Genomic DNA, 18,839 nt, shown 5'->3' on the forward strand with positions numbered 1-18,839 from the left:
ACAACCCGTCCTCCCCTTCCTGGCACAGCTCTAGACAAAACCCCGCCCCGCGAGTAAATATCCAATTGCTGTCAAGCACCTACTGTGTAATGTGAGCCGAGCACATGGCGGAGCAGTGGCTTGTCTCACTTAGGAGCTCAGCTCAGCTCACGGCTCACACACACTGAGATGAAGAAAGAGAACAACAAAAAAAGTTATGGCGAGCGGAGGGGTGGAAAGACCAGAGTTTGAAGAAGCACTGGCTTCATTCAAATCTGCAGTGTCGGGACATTTCGGTTTCCCTGTAAATTATAACGACGAGGGAGAGAAAACAGTGGACAAAAATACAACTATGTGCAAGCATTGCTCAGCGCTAGTCCCCTATGCTAATGGGAACACTTCCAACATGAGTCAGCACCTCAGCCATCATCACCCAGAGGTATCGCTCTCGTGGAGCAGGACAGCCACTAAGGTAACACCAGCAGAAACACAAGGGTCTATCAAAGAGGCTTTCCAAAAGCCCTACAGCATGAATTCAGACAGACACAAGAAAATAACCCGTGCAGTAGGGATGTGCATTGCTAAAGATATGCAGCCATATTCTGTGGTTGACGATGCGGGCTTTGCTAACTTACTTGCAAGTTGCAAGTTTAAAGTGTTTACTTTTGAAGTGTTTTATGTAAATGTTATACTACTTTATATAAGCTAAATAATAATTAAGGCTAGGAGGCATTGTCATAATTTAGTTTTCTTAAAAGCAAAATAAATGGAGCCTTTTGGAAAGTCAAACTTCATGTTTTTTTTAATGCAAAACACGAACCGAAACTGTGATCCCAAAACTGAGGTACGAATAGAACCGTGGGCTAACTGAACCGTTGCACCCTAGCTTTGGACAAGAGGAATCGCTGTGCTGCACTTTTTGTTGACTTGTGAAGGGCTATTGACACCATTGATCATGCCATTTTATGTCAGCGCCTCTCCGACATTGGTTGGACATTCGTACAAGTTGAAAATATTCAACTTTGGCAAAAATTCGTGTTACGACAGCCAATCAGTGTTGAAGTTGTCCCGACCTCATGGCTGACTGTGTCACAAGATGGAGGACAAGTTGATTGTGGCTTTGTGTGGGAACCCGTTGCTATACGACACTACGTGTCAAAATTACAAGAACGGGTTGAATAAGTTGGTGTCCATTCGTGAAATTCTGTCACTGATCCTAGCTAGCAGGTCGTTAAACTGGCCAGTCATCATCTGAAAATACCGCTGGATGCGGCAGTTATCCAGATGCAGCCCCTGGAGGAGCTCAGTGAATTTCACCACTCGCCGCCTCTAGATGGTATTGTTAACCCAGATACGACAGCATTTAGTTTTCCAACGTATTTCAGCCTTCTGCAGCAGGTACAACGTAACAGTTCTTTGAATATCCATGGTGAAATGGCGGAAAGAAACGTTGTCAGAAATACTCGCTACTCGGTCAAGTGAGCAAATTCGCGCGAATGACACAACTGGACACCAATATGATCTGGCGGTCATATTCACGCGAATAATGCGACGTGAAATTCATATTCGCGAAATTCGCGTTTGGTGTGAACACACAGTCAGGCTGTTGGCTGGGTTACCAACTACTTGTTTCAGCGTAAACAGTATGTGCAGTTTGGTGATCTTTCTTCTAATATGCTTACTGTTTCTATTGGGGTATCACAGGGTTAGGCCAACTCTCTTCACCATTTACATAAAAGAAATAGGTTCCCTCCCAAATGCTGCTGTTCATCTTTATGCGGATGATACAATCGTGTTCTGCCCTGCACTGTCCATCTCAAGTGCTTTGGAGTCCCCGCAGACTGCTTTTGATGCCCTTCAGTCCCAGCTTAGACTGGTGCTGAATACCTCGAAGACCAAAATCATACTCTTGTCTGATAGCAAGCAGGTGCGAGATGTTCTTCCTGACATTGTATCTCATCAGGATACACTGAACATGTGTCAAACTACAAATATCTTGGCATTCTTCTTGATGACAGCCTTTCTTTTAAACTTCATATCGACAATCTCCTGAAAAAAACTGAAGATGAAAATAAGCTTTTTCTTCAGAAACAAATCGTGCTTCTCAGCTGTTGCAAGGAAACTTTTGGTTGCAGCTGCTTTTCTGCCACTTTTGGACCATGGCAATGTCCTGTACGTGAATGCCTCTGAAAGCTGTCTGCAACATCTGGACACTGCTTACCATGGTGCGCTGTGTTTCATAACAACTGTAAACCACTTTCACACCACTATGTGCTCTACTGTCAACTGTTAACTGGCCATCTCTGTCTATCTGTTGAACCCTCCACTGGTATACTTTCATTTACAAATCCATTGTTGGTCTGCTCCCCCCACCTTTCCATCAAGTTCTCATGCAAGCAATCCAAATAAAGCCTCCATTCACAGGACATCATCACTTTTCTCTTTTCCCTCGGTCTGTACCGAAAATGGCAAAAAAGGATTCTCTTTTGCAGCTCCATCTGCTTGGAACACCCTACAGCAGAGTCTGAAGCTGTTTAACCTGGTCCCCTTGGCAAGCTTTGAATTGTTATTGAGCTAGCATCCATGTCTTGTTCCTGCCAATAAAGCTGGCCCTCTCTGCACTTAAAAATCTAAGCTTTGATAGTCAATTTCCTGTGCTGTTGTATCTGTCTGGTTACTGATGGATCAACCTGCACCTTTTATCATACTGCCATTGGTAGGTTGTACGTGTATTTTTGTCATACAGTAGTTCTGTTGTTTCCCTGTACCCTTGTCGTAGTCTTGTTTTGACTTGTGTACCCTGTTGTGCAAATCCTTCTGTATGATTTTGAACAGGTCACACTTGTAAAAATGAACCTTCGGACTCAATGTGGCTTTACCTGTGTGAATAAAGGATAAATAAAATAAAGTTCATAAGGACAGTACATGTCTTCAGCAGGTGGCGGCCATTTTGGGAAACAAGGTATCTCGCTTGTTGTTTATATCGTGTTTATTAATTGTCCCAAACGTGAAATTGCTTAACAATGAGCGAAATCCTAATAATACACAAACACACCTAAGGTTAGTTTTGCACCGGAATTGTCCTTTAACTTCATTTTATTACTGAAAATAACGTGTTAAAATCGGCGTCAATCGACCAACTTTTGGCTGATTGCTGATTATGTGCTCTAATGGCTGTAATTGTCCAATTAAATCAGCCAGCCAATTAATCGGTCAGGCCCTAATTCTGTTTTATTGACTACGGACCGACAGTTCCAGAGACCAAAGGTAATGGAGAGTGGGCAAGGACGGCATTTCTGTAATGCAGAAAGATTTTTGCAGATTTCTCTGTCTATGAATGGTGCCTCTTTTTTCTGTACCAATAAATCAGTGGGATATGTGTAAAGCACATTGTGTGTTAGACTGATTGGATAGTGAAATGACGGACAGTTGCAGAAGACAGTAGCAGCAGCCGGTGTCCCTGCACAGGTAGCCTTGCCAGTCTTTACCCTGTGCGGTCGTCACACTATATGGGTTGACACAAGGGCTAATGCTCTAGTGCAGCTTGTCCAGTTATATACCTGAGTCACAGCTTTTTCCAAGTTAAGTGATTGCGCCCGTCTGATTTCACTTGGGCAATCAATATAGGGTGTGACCCATCTCATCTGATCTCATATAATGTTGCAGAGAGACTGAAACTGGGCTGCACGGTGGTGCAGTGGTTAGCACTGTGGCCTCACAGCAAGAAGGTTCCGGGTTTGAGTCCCGGCTCGGGCACGGGATCTTTCTGTGTGGAGTTTGCATGTTCTCCCCGTGTCTGCGTGGGTTCTCTCCGGGTACTCCGGCTTCCTCCCACAGTCCAAAAACATGCAATTGGGGACTAGGCTGATTGAATACTCTAAATTGACCGTAGGTATGAATGTGAGTGTGAATGGTTGTTCGTCTCTCTATGTTGGCCCTGCGATGGACTGGCGACCTGTCCAGGGTGTACCCCGCCTCTCACCCGTTGACCCTGGGATAGGCTCCAGCCCCCCCGCGACCCTTAATGTGTAGGAATAAGCGGAAGATGACGATGGATGGATGGATGGAGACTGAAACTCGGGTGCTAAGCCCTTTATGACCCGAGACTCAAAAACAACTCAAGCAGATATTGATTCACCTAAGCTGGCTCAACCCTCTTCTGTCTCAAAATTCCAGTGCTTGTTTTATTGTAGTTTTAGAATCAACTCTCTTTTAAGCTTGAATTTTAGTGAAATCCCGTCCATCTGATTTGACTTGGGCAGACAATTGAGGGTGTGACCCGTGTCAGCTGACATTGCTTTTTGTTGCAGAGAGAGACCAAAACTCCAGTGCTAAGCACTAAGGATAGACTGATCTAGATTTTTTTAGTGCCGATACCAATTCCTTTCCATCACCCTTAGCCGATGGCCGATTATGGACTGCCGATTTTCTTGAGCTGATCGTGCTTTTGCTCCCTCAATTTACATTAAAAAAGAAACACATTGATAACAAAGAAACATTATTTAACAGTGCAATTTAAATAAACTAAATATAAATATTTAAACATAAATAGAATAAAACAAATACTTAAACACAAATAAAACAACTGTTTTACAATGAGCCTTCCCCGAGGAATTTATTTGCCAATTTGAAATTACTTGACAGTGATGTGCAGTTAGCTCACACTGGCACAGTTAACATCATGTAGTTATGTTATCAGGAGTAGTGTGGATTATTTATATCTTTATCTTTTTATCAATACCACAAGACAAAAATATCGTTCTCCTTATTACTATAATGAAGTAAAAAAATTACTATAATGAAATATGTCTTAATAGCAGCGTTCTCTTTGATTTCAAAGCAAAACAATTAAAAAATGAATTGGTATACAGACTTGAAATACTGTACACAGAATAATTCCCACTCTACATCATTTGATCAAATACAGTCATTGATAAGAGTGGGCATGTAAACCAGCCCTTAACCAACACACTGACACATCATAAAACCCATTTTTATAATTTACCTTTTTCATGAGAGTGAATTGTAATTTTACACAACACTAACACATTTAAAAGGCACTATTTTTGCATTAACTCCCTATGAGTAGAGATTGTTAGCATGACACCACCGTCCATCACCATATTGCGTTTTTTGTTGTTGTTGTTTTTTTCAACCAGGGATGACTTTGAGGGAGACTCTTTAATCTTGACTTTGAGGAATTGTCCCTCTCTCCATCTATTTTAGCATACATCTTTGGGGAAAAACAGTGAGTTTCCTGAGCTAAAGTGTTTTGTCGTAGCAGATGTATGTCTGACATGAGTCTCCCATTTGAATGCAATAATGGCACACAAAAATAAGTAGACTTGCATCTGATACAGACAAGGGATGTGTCTCCCCAACATCAGAAGTGAGCTCCACTTCTTTTGTAATACAAATTGAAGTGACACCAAGCATGAGTCAGTTTGTGCAGCATGGCAAAGGAAGTTACAACAGTGAATAAAACATCTTTCTTCCTATGCAAACATAGACTCTTTTTGTGCATCTTATGTCATTCCTTTTTTAAATGATTTTTTTTTGCATTTAAGGAAGGTATCGTTGATCTTTAATTATGCAATATAGAAACTTTGTCTAAATACCATAGAACCAAAGAAACCATGATTTTTTTTATGAATACCTTTTGTTTTGTCATTTTTGTCTCTTAAATTACCTGTAAAAAGATGAAAATGATACATTTAAACTACATTCCAGATACATTCTTCTTTTAGGAAAAGTACATTGAGGAAAGTTAAAAATCTGCCGAAAGTGATCCTTTTTCCATCCATTTTTGACCGCTTATCCTGCTAAGGGTCGCTGGGGGGGGACTATCCCAGCAGCCTTTGGGTGAGAGGTGGGGCACACCCTGGACGAGTCACCAGTCCATCATAGAGCTAATACATATAAACAACCATTAAGTGACCCTTTTTATTTTTATTTTATTTTATTTTGTGGCAGCAGAGAAAAGATACACTTGCAACTAAAATGTGTACAGTAAAAACATCCATGTTAGAAATGCTCTCCCCTCAACCACCTGAACAGCTGCATGTCCTTGGGCATGATAGTGACCCTCTTGGCATGAATGGTGCCATGGTTAGTGTTCTCAAACAGTCAGATCAAGTAGTCCCCGCAGGCTCCCCATAATGGTGCAAGAAAAATGAGTTACTTCTTACTTACCAGGAGAGTTGATTCATACCAAAACAAAGTCAAAAGATCAGCTAATCCCAGAACTTAAATTGCAGAACCCTGAAAATGCAAATCACGGTTGATACTGTGAGTGACTCCCTTATCACGTTGCTTGAATGAGAAGCTTATTCAACATCCAGGTATGTATGGATATCCACTGAAGCAACAGTACCAGGCCTTGAAGAAAGTAAATGATAGTTGCCAATCTACTGGTAAATGCCATGCTGCTGATCCACTGGTTTTAGTTTTTCAGCAACGAATATTTCTACTTATTGGAATCGGTCTGAGCAAGAACACTATGACCAGCAACTGCAAAACAGCGACATTTGTTCCTGTCAAAACAAACCTTTTCTTACTTTGACAGTTAATAATATAGGAAAAAGTATCATCAAGGAGATGAATATGTTTCTAACATGTAACTGAAGTTTCAGTCAACAATCTAAACTTGAGGGAGCGTTTGAGATACAATGTTTTGTGTTTGTACGTTATGGAATAGTGGCAACAGAATGATGCACCACACTGTACTGTGTTCATAATATGATACATTTTTGTGAGAGGGTCCCATTGGAAAGTAGGCCCCAGATTTAAAAATAACGTATTAATTCATAGCGATCCTTTATTACAGGCCACTAGTGTTCATTATTGTGATTCAAATAGTGCTTTAAGATGAGAATAGAGAATATATCTGGCTTAATATAGTTTGGATGCTGCCAAGCTGTCTGCCTTCCTGCTTTTGAAAAAAATGGTACATTGTGTACATTTTCCAATTTTGAGGAGTGGAATGATTAACAGCAGCAATGTTTACAAGATAGGAGGTTTAGATGAGGCACATTAAAATGTAAAACTTTAAGTTTGCATGAATATAGGTTGATTTGAGAGGGATTTCATATTTTTTGTAGTTTATAATCAACTCTGTTATTACTTGTAAGCAGAAGGAGACCCTCTCTTTTTTCAAATATTTGATGCCACTCATAAAGTGTTTGACAAAGTGGGTAGGTGTCCTCACAGTTACTGCCACTATCATCAGTCTGTTGGGCTGTTGAAGCATGCTGGCATTTACTGCCACCTGCTGTTTGGGAAAGTAACCACTTACTCTTATTCATGTGTATCTAAATGATGAATATTAGATGTCAGTGGCTCTTGTCAAAATTGTTTGTCACAGGCAAAGAAACAGGATTCTTTGAGGCATCTATCTTCCAAATGATTAAAAATAAAAGCAATCTTTATCCTTAAAAGAAATATTTTGTAATTTACAGAGAAATGTCTGTGTACAGCATAATCTACTACATATAATGAACTAATAATGCACTTTGGCTACAAAATTGGTGTTTCCAGATGAGAGATCCAAGTTGAATAAGATCAAATATGACTTGAGAGCTACCCATGTTCATGGATTTGGAATGATTCCCCCCGAACTCTCCTGTATTGGCTAAATGGTTTACAAATAATATAAGTATGGGGCGGCACAGTGGTGCAGTGGTTAGCACTGTCACCTCATGGCAAGCCCCGGCTGGAGCACGGGATCTTTCTGTGTGGAGTTTGCATGTTCTTCCTGTGCCCGCATGGGTTCTCTCCGGGTACACCGGGTCCCTCCCACAGTCCAAAGACATGCATCTGGGGACTAACCTAATTGGATACTCTAAATTGACTGAAGGCATGACTGTGAGTGTGAATGGTTGTCTGTCTCTATGTATTGGCCCTGCGATGGACAGGCAATCCGTCCAGGGTGTACCCCGGCTCTCGCTCGAGGGCTGCTGGGATAGGCTCCGACCCCCCTGCAACCCTTAACAGGATAAGCGGTAAAAATGGATCAGTGAATGGATGGATGTTTTACAATGATTCAGCTGAACTTCAAATAGAGCCAACATAACATTACATTTGGGACATTCATAAAAGTAAGTAGTTTGCCCTTGCCTCCCTGCAGGCGTAACAGTGACTCTGACTACAGCGATGGAGAGGAAGACTTCTACTACTCAGAAATCGAGGTCAACATGGACAGCCTAACAGAAGGCTTGTCCAACCTTACACCCACCTCCCCTACCACTGCTGGTCCGCCGCCCGTATTTCCTCCACTGCTCATTGATGCCCCTCATTCTGAACACATCAACACAAATGGACAGCAGAGTCCTGCCCCCACACTGCTCAGCCAATCAGCTCCCTCCACCCTGTGCCACATCCGTACTGACCATGCCTACCAGGTAATATGTTGGACGTGCTAAAACCCATTTCTACTGCAATAACATTTAAACGATCAAACACTAAAACGAAGAAAAGCCGCTATGTTATCAAGTCCCAAGGCTTCAGATTTCTTTCATATGCAATAATCACAGGCTACATTTGAGCTGAGTGTAGTAGAAAAAAAGTTCAAAGTCACTTGGACTTTTAACTCTCGTGTGAGTGATTTCCAGTGTGGAAAAAATAGAAGAAAGTTTCTTGCAAATATGGACCAGTGCTTACAAATTAATGAGAATGAGAATGCTCATGAGATCTGATTCAATGTAAATTACTGTTTGCAACACTTTAATTGAGCTTCCTTGAGGCAGTATCCATGCCTCTTCTGCCATCTCCTTCATTTTCTCTCTCTTCACCTAACTCTACCAACTCACTTGCAGTCCTCACTTCTGTGCCCTTGGAGAAAATAATTAAATTATTTCAGTCAGTAGAGCACATTCAGTAAATGTATAGAAGTGTAAAGTCAATACAGAATTCAGCCTCTGTGTTTGGAGGCATTCTAAAACTTTTGGTTACCAGAGCAAAACAAAAATGTACATAAAAATGGAAGTAAAACAATCATATGTAGTGATACATTAGTCATTGTGATTACTCTCGCTAAATTGTCACTGTATCACATCATACACACCATCTATGAGTTTTCAGTTTTCCTCTGCTATTCTTCAAACTACATTTTACTTAAATTTTACTTGAGTTAATATGATGGCATATTTCAAATTTAGAGATGGAGGTAAATACCTCCCCTATCAAATATGTGATCTTTTTATGTTTTCCTTGCTTTTCTGCATTTTTCCTTTCCCTTCTTGTTTTTCCCTCTCCTGGCTTTGTTTGGTGGCTGTCCATGTTCCAGGCCAGTGCTCCACAGAGCATCCCAATAGGTCCTGAGCTGGCTGGGTTAGGCAATGGTATTGGGACAAGGCCTGGAACAGGGATTGGAAATGGCATCAGTGTGTCGTGGCAGTCTCCTCATATCATTTTCAAAGGCGTCCTGGTGAGTGAGGCTTTGTCTCACGCCTTTTCATCTTAACTTCTCTAATGCTCTTTGTACTTTTAGTCATTTGAGCTTTTTTGTCAATCTTTCTACTCTCTCTGCTTCTTCTTATCATCATCTTTTGTATTCAGAAGCATCCATCTTTCCTCATGTAGCAATATAAACAACAACACCTAATATGTTGTCTACTGGCACAACTATATGTGCCACATGGAATTTATGAAAATTTAAATAATTAGAATTTTAAATAATTATGAAGTTAAAACCATCTTAAAATACACAAAAGCAATTATATTAAAGAATAATTATTCTCTGTAGCATCCTCAGCGCTGCTGGTAATCTGTTTAAAAGACAGGCTCATAAAAAAGTAGCTAATAAAAGTTGCACTGGACTGCCAGAATATGTTGTGGCTCTTATTCATGAAATGCAGTGAAAAAGGCAATTGGTGCCAATAAGTTAGGAATGTCAAAACAGGTCCTGAGGCTTAGTAACTTAGCAGCATTTAAAGTCATGCTGAGACTGAGAGGCATTTTTTCATTTTGATGAATGAATTAATTTGTAATTGTTTGTAGTGAAACCAATTGTGTTGAGATACTCTGATACTGGATGTAACAAGTATAATATGACCAATTTCGTTCTGTAAAGTTTCAGTAAAAGTGAGTGGAGCAGTATCTGCAGATAGCTGTTAATGAACCATAGTTAAACTTAAATAAGGTATGTTGGTAAACCAATACAGGTTACTGTACCTGCAGAATCACATTTGTCCCTTTCTGTATATTTGTTGTTTTAAGTGTCCCTAACTGTATACTTGTCACATAATAGGGCTTTTCTTAAATGGATGTCACACAAGAAGGCAACAGTTTATCAGATATATACAAAATGCGCTTATTTTGTCTTCTCACATTAGCAGGGGCCTGTGACTCATATCCGGACAGTAAACAGTGGAGAAAAGCGTCAGCCGGCAATCAGCACACATGCTTCTGTTCACAAGAACTATGCTTTAATAACACCCGTACCTAAATCAACACCAGGGAACAGGTATGCAACAACCTCTCTTCATCTGGTGTCTGATTGTGTTTGACATGTGCATTTCCTCTGATAAAATTACTGCTTGTACTTGAATCATGTGTTTTAGGTTGATGGACTGCTTATATAAATCATAGAAAAGAGAGCCAAAATATATTACATTTCAATCAGTATGTCATAGCTAATGACTTATTGCTGATTGACTATTAAATTTACTCAATGTTAGAAAATCCCTGCATGAAAGCACATTCCAACTGACAACTGTTTACACAGAGGGGTTTGTCTGTATTTACACCTGCACCTGAATTCCTATTTGTTTTTTGTACATGTGGGCATCTGGATGTGTGTCTGCAAACACTTATACCGTCACATCTTTTGTCACCAAGGAAGCCCCGCGGAGAGGCGAAGAAGTGCCGAAAGGTGTATGGCATGGAGAAGAGAGACATGTGGTGCACAGCATGTCGCTGGAAAAAGGCCTGTCAGAGATTCACTGATTAATTCAGCTCCTCGTCCCAAGTCCCTGAGATGAGCTCTACCTCACTGAGGTAGACTGAGAGGTTTTCCTCAACTGAGCTCTAAGAGCTGCTTCCTGCAGTCCAGCAAGGGGTTTGCCTTCTCAATGTACTGTTTCCTAACACAAAGAGAAAGCAAACAAGAAAAAAAAAAATCAAGAAACATGAACTTTATGCAGGTTTGGGGACTTTTTCTAAGACTGAGACATTTTTATTCTGTTGATGAATAAGCACAGGAAAACAGCATTTAAATTGCATTCTGATCCTTCAAATTTTGTTTTTGTTGTTCACTTGCCATTTTTCACTGCCTCTACCCAGGGCAATGTTTAGACTGCAAATAAGCTTTTTGGTTTATTCATTATACGTAGCAGCATCATGTAAGCTACTGTTTACGGGGTGGATCATGATTTCTTTCTTGAGGTTAACACAAGATTTGCCCAGTAAGCACTCTATAGCATATCCGCATCACTGGTAAAGAGACAGCATACCTACCAAAGGAAAAAAAAGAAAAAGTTTTATCATGACAAACAGCTTATGTGACAATTTAGTCCTAATTTACCACCTTACTTGATATTGACTTTATGTCTGAATACATAATGTTCAGTATCTCCTGCCTGTTCATTAACTAAATCAACCAGCTATTGTAATGATGCAAAGATGCACAAAACCTGAAAGCCAAATGGTACAAAAAGTTTCCCTTTGACTGTCCAAATTATTTTCTTGATATGTACACAATACATGAGATATCCTCTCTTCTTTACTATACTTGTACCCAAGAGAGATGCACCTTGGAGAAATAAGTTGACTTTTGGAGTATCACTGTAACCACAGCATATGCAGGAGAGAGTGGATAGTTATTTCTTATATAAAATGTATTTTCAGCAATGACTTGCTGAAGCAACTAGCAGTTGCACCTTGCAATCAGCAGAATTACAGCATTCGACATTGTCTTTCTTGCTTTTAATTTTGTCGTTTTTTTTAACATGAATTGAAACAGAAAAGCCTCTTTTGTTTACTTTGACAGCTGATGTTCTTGAGGAGATTGCTTTTCAGAAAGAATGATACGGAATTAATAATTGCCCTTTGAAACTTAAACTTACATTCAAACTGATGTTTAGGTCACCAACAAAGATGCAACCCAACAAACACTACCTGATGTTAAAGTCAGACCTTTTAATCTAATACACACAGTTTGATGTGAGATTACCAAGTCCTTAGTCTTAAAAAGGACAAACGTCAACCGACGATGCATTATTTGCAGATACTGCACCAAACCCAACGTCTAGGAACCAAAACTCTTTCCTGTGGTTTTAGCAGATGCCCTTTCAATTATTTTTCACTCCGTTGCAGCGTTGAAATGTGAGAACCAAATTAGGTCAGAGCCGAAGAGCAGTGTTGGTGAGTTAAGTTGCAACTGCAATGAAACTTAAAAATGTTTAACTTTTCAGAACATGCCTGTCATACTAGATGGCAGGCCAGCTGTTCTGTTTTTTAGATAAATATAAATAGGTGTTTTTAGATAGGTGGGCATTTTTATATCAGTGTGCAAAACAGCAGTTTTCTATAAAATTTGAATCTGAAAAGATATCACCCCAACCTGTATTTTCATGTTTTACTTCTCTATCAGCTGTCCATTACAAGATAGCCTTGAAAAAGAAAAAAAGTAATGATATTACAACAGTTAAAAAGATGTTAATACATGAGAAAAAGATGCTCATCTGTCACCATCCTCCAGAAGAGCTATACTGTCAGGTTGTTGAAATGGTAGCCTTGAAGGTTGAGGTGGTCTTTTTGCAATTGGCTGATGATCTCTTATGGATGATATTAATGATGAAATTCATTGTAGACATAGCATTGCAATAGTTCAAACAAATTTGATTTTCATTGTAATAGGGGCTGACTAGTATAATTTTTCAGGGATGATAATGATTAAGGAGAAGTAAAGAAGCCTCTTGTAACTGAAAGTAGTCCAGTTCCACAGCACTTAAGAGATATTAGATATTGTGGATTACAACATTGTAGCCTTTTTTATTGCTCCATTATAAATTATTGTGACGTTAATTGCAATTTCGGCATTATCTGCTACCTTACTTTCGATACACAGCTTCACTGCCTCACCAGAGCTGCTCCACACTTAAAATGGTGTCTGTCTGGAGCACAGTAGCCTTCAGTGTTGATGGGCTATTACTTGAGACCTGCAATGACAGTGGTTACTGCAAACAGATAGAGGGGGCAACATTTGAGATAACATAGCAGACTTTGAAATGTAATTATTTTAGCAGAAATCAGATCATTAAAAAATCCATCATCATATAAATATATCATATCTGATACTGGGTCAACCTCTATTTTGTAATTATTTCATAATTCTGGTATTCAGAGCTCCATTGAAGAACTTTAAGATTTCCCCCTCCTCAGTAAGGTGTAGTTATCTTTAACTTGATAATGATACACATTACATGATTTTATGCACATGACGTGATAAAAGACCAAACTGATGGCCCCAAATTTCTAATGTGCCTGTTGTTACTCAACACCAACTAAACTATGGGTGAGGAAAAACTCCATAAAACCTTACTGATGGGACAGAAGCAAGAACAGAAAATGTATATTTCTTTGTCACCATAACATTGATAGTTAATAGCTTTATCAATGTAGATTCTGCTTCGTGTCCTCTCTTCTCCATGTGCTCCTGACATTGTCATGGCGCATCACCATAGCAACATCAGACAAACTCAGATGGCTTGTCCCTTCATGTATGAGCTGGCTTTCTTTGAGAGGACTCCTTGACTACACTGCAGAGTGACTTTTGTTTTCTGTTGCTATAGAAACACCTGTGCAGTCTTCTATTGCCTCAGGGTCAATCGGACTTTCTGGCAATCAGTTATCACTGCTTGATAAAAGCTTGCAAGCTGTTAATTGATACTTCCTCACTCGGTGTGTGACACTTTGTGAAGCAATCGCGGTGAATGTAGTAGTAATTAATTATATCTCATCAGCTACTGTTGTTGAATATTATGTCATTATAAAGATATTTTTGGATCAGTGATCCAGCTTGTTTTAGCTAATCTTTGAGAGCATTCAGCAGGGCTCCTCCAATAATAAAGTTCACAAAGTGCCAATGACAAGAACGTAAAGGTTACATTCTGACCTGTCTAATAAAATTGCACTATATTGCACTGCTCAAATACATGTTTTTATACATGGACATTTTATATATACAGTGATTTTTTTTGTGATTTTAAAAGTGGGACGGATGTCGTCACTGCCTGATGAGATTCCAGGGATATCAGTTTTGCAGCCCAATTTTCTGAAAACAATTCGTCTTACTTCTATGGCAGATTTATTATGGCAGTTTTAGAAGTGTGATACTGAGAAATCCAGTGTGTGGATATCAGTCACTTGGCCTTTTGTTGGAGGGTCGCACCTGTTTGTTTCTGTGAAGGGAAAACATCCATCTTAAACAGTACCTTCACATTAACAATAACAAATATTGCCTGTAATGTAGGGGTGGCACGGTCGTGCAGTGGTGAGCACTGTCGCCTCACAGCAAGAAGGTTCCTTGTTCGAGTCCCAGCTTGGCCATGGGACCTTTCTGTGTGGAGTTTGCATGTTCTCCCCATGCCTCTCGTCCAAAAGCCGCTGGGATAGGGTTCAGCGCCACCCCCCCACCCCCCACCCCCCCGTGCGACCCTCAACAGGGTAAGCAGAAAAAAATGGATGGATGGATGCCTGGAATTTCTCAGACATATACAAATATTCTCTGTGCCTCCATCTAAATTAAAAAGTGGCTCCTCCCTATTTACATTTTTATAGAACTGAGGTGATAGCTCAAGATCCTGCTGTTGGTGCTGGATACAACTTTTCTAGGTAGCTGTTTTCTCTGGTTTAGATTTTGATGGTGTTTCATCAGGTGTCTTTCCATTCTCATTGCAGGCAGATTTAGGTTAGTTGGAGGCTGATGTTTCTGTTGGCAGTGAATATGACTACTAGCACATGTTGAGTTAACAGGTTCCTGTGTTTCCTGTGTTTCGGCTACTATTCCACTAACCTGGCCAGAGACAAGACCCAGGTTGTGTCATTAAGGGATGATTGTATTATTGCAGTTTTTTAATAAAGGCCAAGAACTTTGGGTGTTAAAATGTGCACAGATAATGGACAATTTCTGTTAAATGGATTACAACTTTCATCACATGGGAGATGGCGATCAAACCTGACTGTTTGATCACTTGGTGAGTAAGTGGACATGAGACATGCAGTGATGACGATATAGATGGATTTACAGTTTCAGGGCTTTCTTGTACATATGCAACATAACTAGAATCATGAGTCTTCTCTCATATATTTTAGTTTTTTTAATTGTTGTTTTTATGTTAAATGAAAAGGAAAATTTTTTACAGCTCAGATGCTCAAAATATTTTTTTCTTTCTTTTTTAAGTCAGTTGAGAAGCTGTAGTGAATTTAACATGTAAGGATTTGACATATATTGTAACTTCGGCAAAGGGGGAAAACAATACCTGTTGAATGTAAAACCTACAAAATTGTTTTGTTATATTTGCTGAGTAGTTTGTACTGCCTATATGTGAACCTGTAACTCATTCTGATTTTGGCATCGTAATCATTTAATACCCACACACAGCTGTTGCCACAAAATGCTAAATCATATCAACTTAACACAGCCATGCAGTTCTACTTTACTTTTTTCAATTAGATGCTTTGTAAGGGAACCTTTGGTGAGTGCTGGGCTAATTACTCACATTATTCATCTGTCTTTTTCAAATTATCATTTTTCAGAATTTGTGTTCTTATTGTTGTCATGGATGTTGTTTGGGGTTCTGACGTCAAGTTGTTGTTAGGCAGAGATAAACTTTGACCCTTATTCATGATGAATTCTTGTGGGAATCATTATTCTACCCTGCACATTCCAACAGACGGCATTTTTTAAGTGTTTTCAATCCTAATCATTACATCGTTCTCATTTATTCTCCAGTAATTCTTCTATGATCTCGTTTTTCATTTGCTTCTATCCAGCTTTACTGTGGTCCCACCCAAGCCTTTACTCAGTACATTAAGCTAACTAAACCCTTGAAATGTGCATCAGACAGCCTCTGTGTGTTCCAAATATGTCAGAATTGTGCTGCTTATGTTTGAATGTCAGTTTTCATTTGTGTGTAAACCAGCAGCAGCAAAACCAATGGATCTCCTTCCAAATCAAATGTAATGCATTGCAATGGCAGCTCCACAAAATTATCTGCTTCTTCTACTGTAGTCTTATTGTTTTTCAGGCTTTTACCGTATGTTTTCTTATCTGAAGACTATTTCTTTTCTCCAGTTGAGTTTTTACTGAGCCTTAACACTGGCAGGTATGAAAACTGACTTGAGCCTACTTTTTTCATTGGTTTCTCATTTATTGATTGTCTGGTTGAGTTTAAGGTTGTTTTGCATGTCTAGCATCACCCTATTTTGTTTTGTTTTTGTTACAAGATACAACACTGAAGGGTTTTATGTGTTCCCCTTATAGTTACTGGCAATCCAAGGCTTATTTTATTTGTTGACCTCTGCAGCTTAACATACAGCGCTACAACTTTAATTTTGAGGGGGAAACGTAACATCAGCCTTGGGGTTTTTACTGGAGGGCAAGATTTCTCCTGTGTGTAGGCTTGACCTCTGGTCTTCATCAGCAAACCCACGCTCAAGGAGGAAACACTTTCTGAGGAGTGGCGCACTCATGGCTTATTTGTATGAATATCACTTGTGCTTGAAAAGATGGATGGCCATGTATGATGCTGATAATGTGATCTATGTGCTGTCATGTGATGGAAAGAAAGTAAAACTAATTGAAAAGAAGTCTGCCTTGAGATATTTTTATTTATCTAAGCTGATTGTGAATTGGCTTTAAAATGAAAAATATACTTTCTCTTACTTGCCTTTTCCACCCCCTTGTGGACAGCTGATGGGTGTGACTGTCCCATCAAGTTACCATTGGGAATAATTAATTGTGAACATCAGACATTCAATTTTTAAGTATATTAAGGATGAAATTCTATGCCTTCAGTTTTTTTTAACTGTTTTCACATCAGCCCTGATATTTTCTTGGACTATCAGTGTAGGGTCAAATTATTCTTCTCCAACATACACGTGTAGGACCTATGAAATTTCACCCATTAAGTGTAATTTGCCTTTCGAAGTCTCCAGCCACTGAAGTTAATGATGGCTCTTTACAACAGCAAAACTGTCAGAAAAATCTAAGAAGCTTTATGCTAAATTCTCCACAAACATTGATTTTAGCTAAAGACAAATGAGCTACAACACTTTAGGTTGACAGGAGAGGTTCAATCTGAAGGGTCTCTGTCTGAAAGCCTAAGAGATCGAGTTTGGGAAAACCTGTTGTCCATGTTAAAGTAAAACCTCACTGGCTGAAAAATCAGGGCAAACTTCTTCCTAGCATGCAAGTGTGACCAGCTGGCGCATAAGGACGAATGCTTTCCACTTGTTCCAGTGCTCTGAACCATGTTGTTTGTGAAATGCTGGTCCACACCTGGGGTTATGTGCATCCAGCTAATTGCAGATTTGAGGAAAAGGGGTTGTTGGCATTGTGCAGGTGAACACATACATATATAGGAGTGATGTTGGCAAAAATGCAAATAAACGGTGTCAATATTACTCACGACATTATATTGTGAGGGACTCTAGGAGGCTCTTGGGTTCTTTGAAGCCTAAAAAAAGTGTTGCCTGTTGTAACACTGATGTCTTAATAAAAGATAAGTGAGCATGGATTGAATCAACACAATAATATAGCACAAAAATCCATCCATCATCTTCCACTTAAGAGTCACGGGGGGCTGGAGCCTATCTCAGCATCAACAGGCATGGAGAACATGCAAACTCCACACAGAAAGATCCCATGTCTGAGCCAGGACTCGAACCCCGAACCGTCTTGCTGTGAGGCGACAGTGCTAACCACTGCACCACCATGCCGCCCTACAACAAGTGTGCAAATAAATAAAATCATTGACTAGTGACATCAAAACAAACACTTGATGACATGTTCCAGAAGGGGTTAATGAATAAGACATGAAGAAAATTAAGTTTGGTAACTTATTTATCTCTTCCATTTAGAAAACCTTCTCTGTATTTAGATGTGACAACACAAGCTTATCCATCCATGTCCGATGTTGACACATATTTGTATGACCCATTGTTTCTGTAGCCTTGTTGTTGCTACATGACAACAACATAGATGTGTAATCACTGAAAAAAAATGTAGACATCATGCTTATGCAAATCAATAACAGAGTCGCACATTCTATGTTTCAGTGATGTATATCAACAGGTAATAGAAGACAATGCAAATCACTTCCACCGTAGATAACACTGTGGGTTGTGTGCCTCTGTGTTTTGAGTCATACCAGTAAATATGGAGCAAAAGACGACAGCACAAGGGAGCTGAGGTTTTTTTTTTTTTCAACTAAGAAGAAGAAAATGGTGGGCTAAAGTGTTATTTTGCTTAAAATTACTAAACAAAATATGAAAAGATCCCTTAATATTAGTCAAGTCAAGTCAATTTTATTTGTATAGTGCCAAATCACAACAAAAGTTATCTCATGACACTTTACAGGTAGAGCAGGTCTAGTACCACACTCCTTCAATGAATTTACACCCAACAATTCTCCATGAGCAAGCACATCCTGCAACAGCAGCAACAAAAACCTTCCTTTTAACAGGCAGGAACGTCCAGACTCAATGGGGATGGGCAGGAGAGCAGGGCAGAGACAAAGACAGATAATGGAGGACAACAGAAATACAGAAGGAAAGAGAGGGACAGAGAGAAACGGAGAGAAAGGGAAGAGACTGATGGACAGGCAGGGACGAGAGCAGGTGGGGCTACAGGTGGCAGC

At 39.6% G+C, this 18,839-nt stretch overlaps 1 protein-coding gene across 4 annotated transcripts in view; it reads left to right on the forward strand.

Annotated features, from left to right (window-relative positions):
• The window catches only part of slc2a4rg (SLC2A4 regulator), a 63,012-nt gene extending 45,842 nt beyond the window's left edge, over positions 1 to 17,170 (forward strand). Inside the window, exons 6-9 of one of the 4 annotated variants that reach the window (XM_086213793.1) lie at positions 8,105 to 8,378; positions 9,263 to 9,403; positions 10,314 to 10,441; positions 10,816 to 17,170. In XM_086213793.1, the coding sequence (XP_086069919.1) occupies positions 8,105 to 8,378; positions 9,263 to 9,403; positions 10,314 to 10,441; positions 10,816 to 10,927 (655 nt within the window). In that variant the 3' untranslated portion in view covers positions 10,928 to 17,170. Of the gene's footprint in view, positions 1 to 8,104; positions 8,379 to 9,262; positions 9,404 to 10,310; positions 10,442 to 10,815 lie in introns of all 4 variants that reach the window. The other 3 variants (XM_086213792.1, XM_086213795.1, XM_086213794.1) reach the window with 3 other exon arrangements.
• Positions 17,171 to 18,839: the final 1,669 nt, after the last annotated feature.

The sequence above is a fragment of the Aulostomus chinensis genome, chromosome 9 (assembly GCF_037954235.1).
Source record: "Aulostomus chinensis isolate RoL2024-O1b breed Wild chromosome 9, RoL_Achi_v1.0, whole genome shotgun sequence".
Lineage (NCBI taxonomy): Eukaryota > Metazoa > Chordata > Actinopteri > Syngnathiformes > Aulostomidae > Aulostomus > Aulostomus chinensis.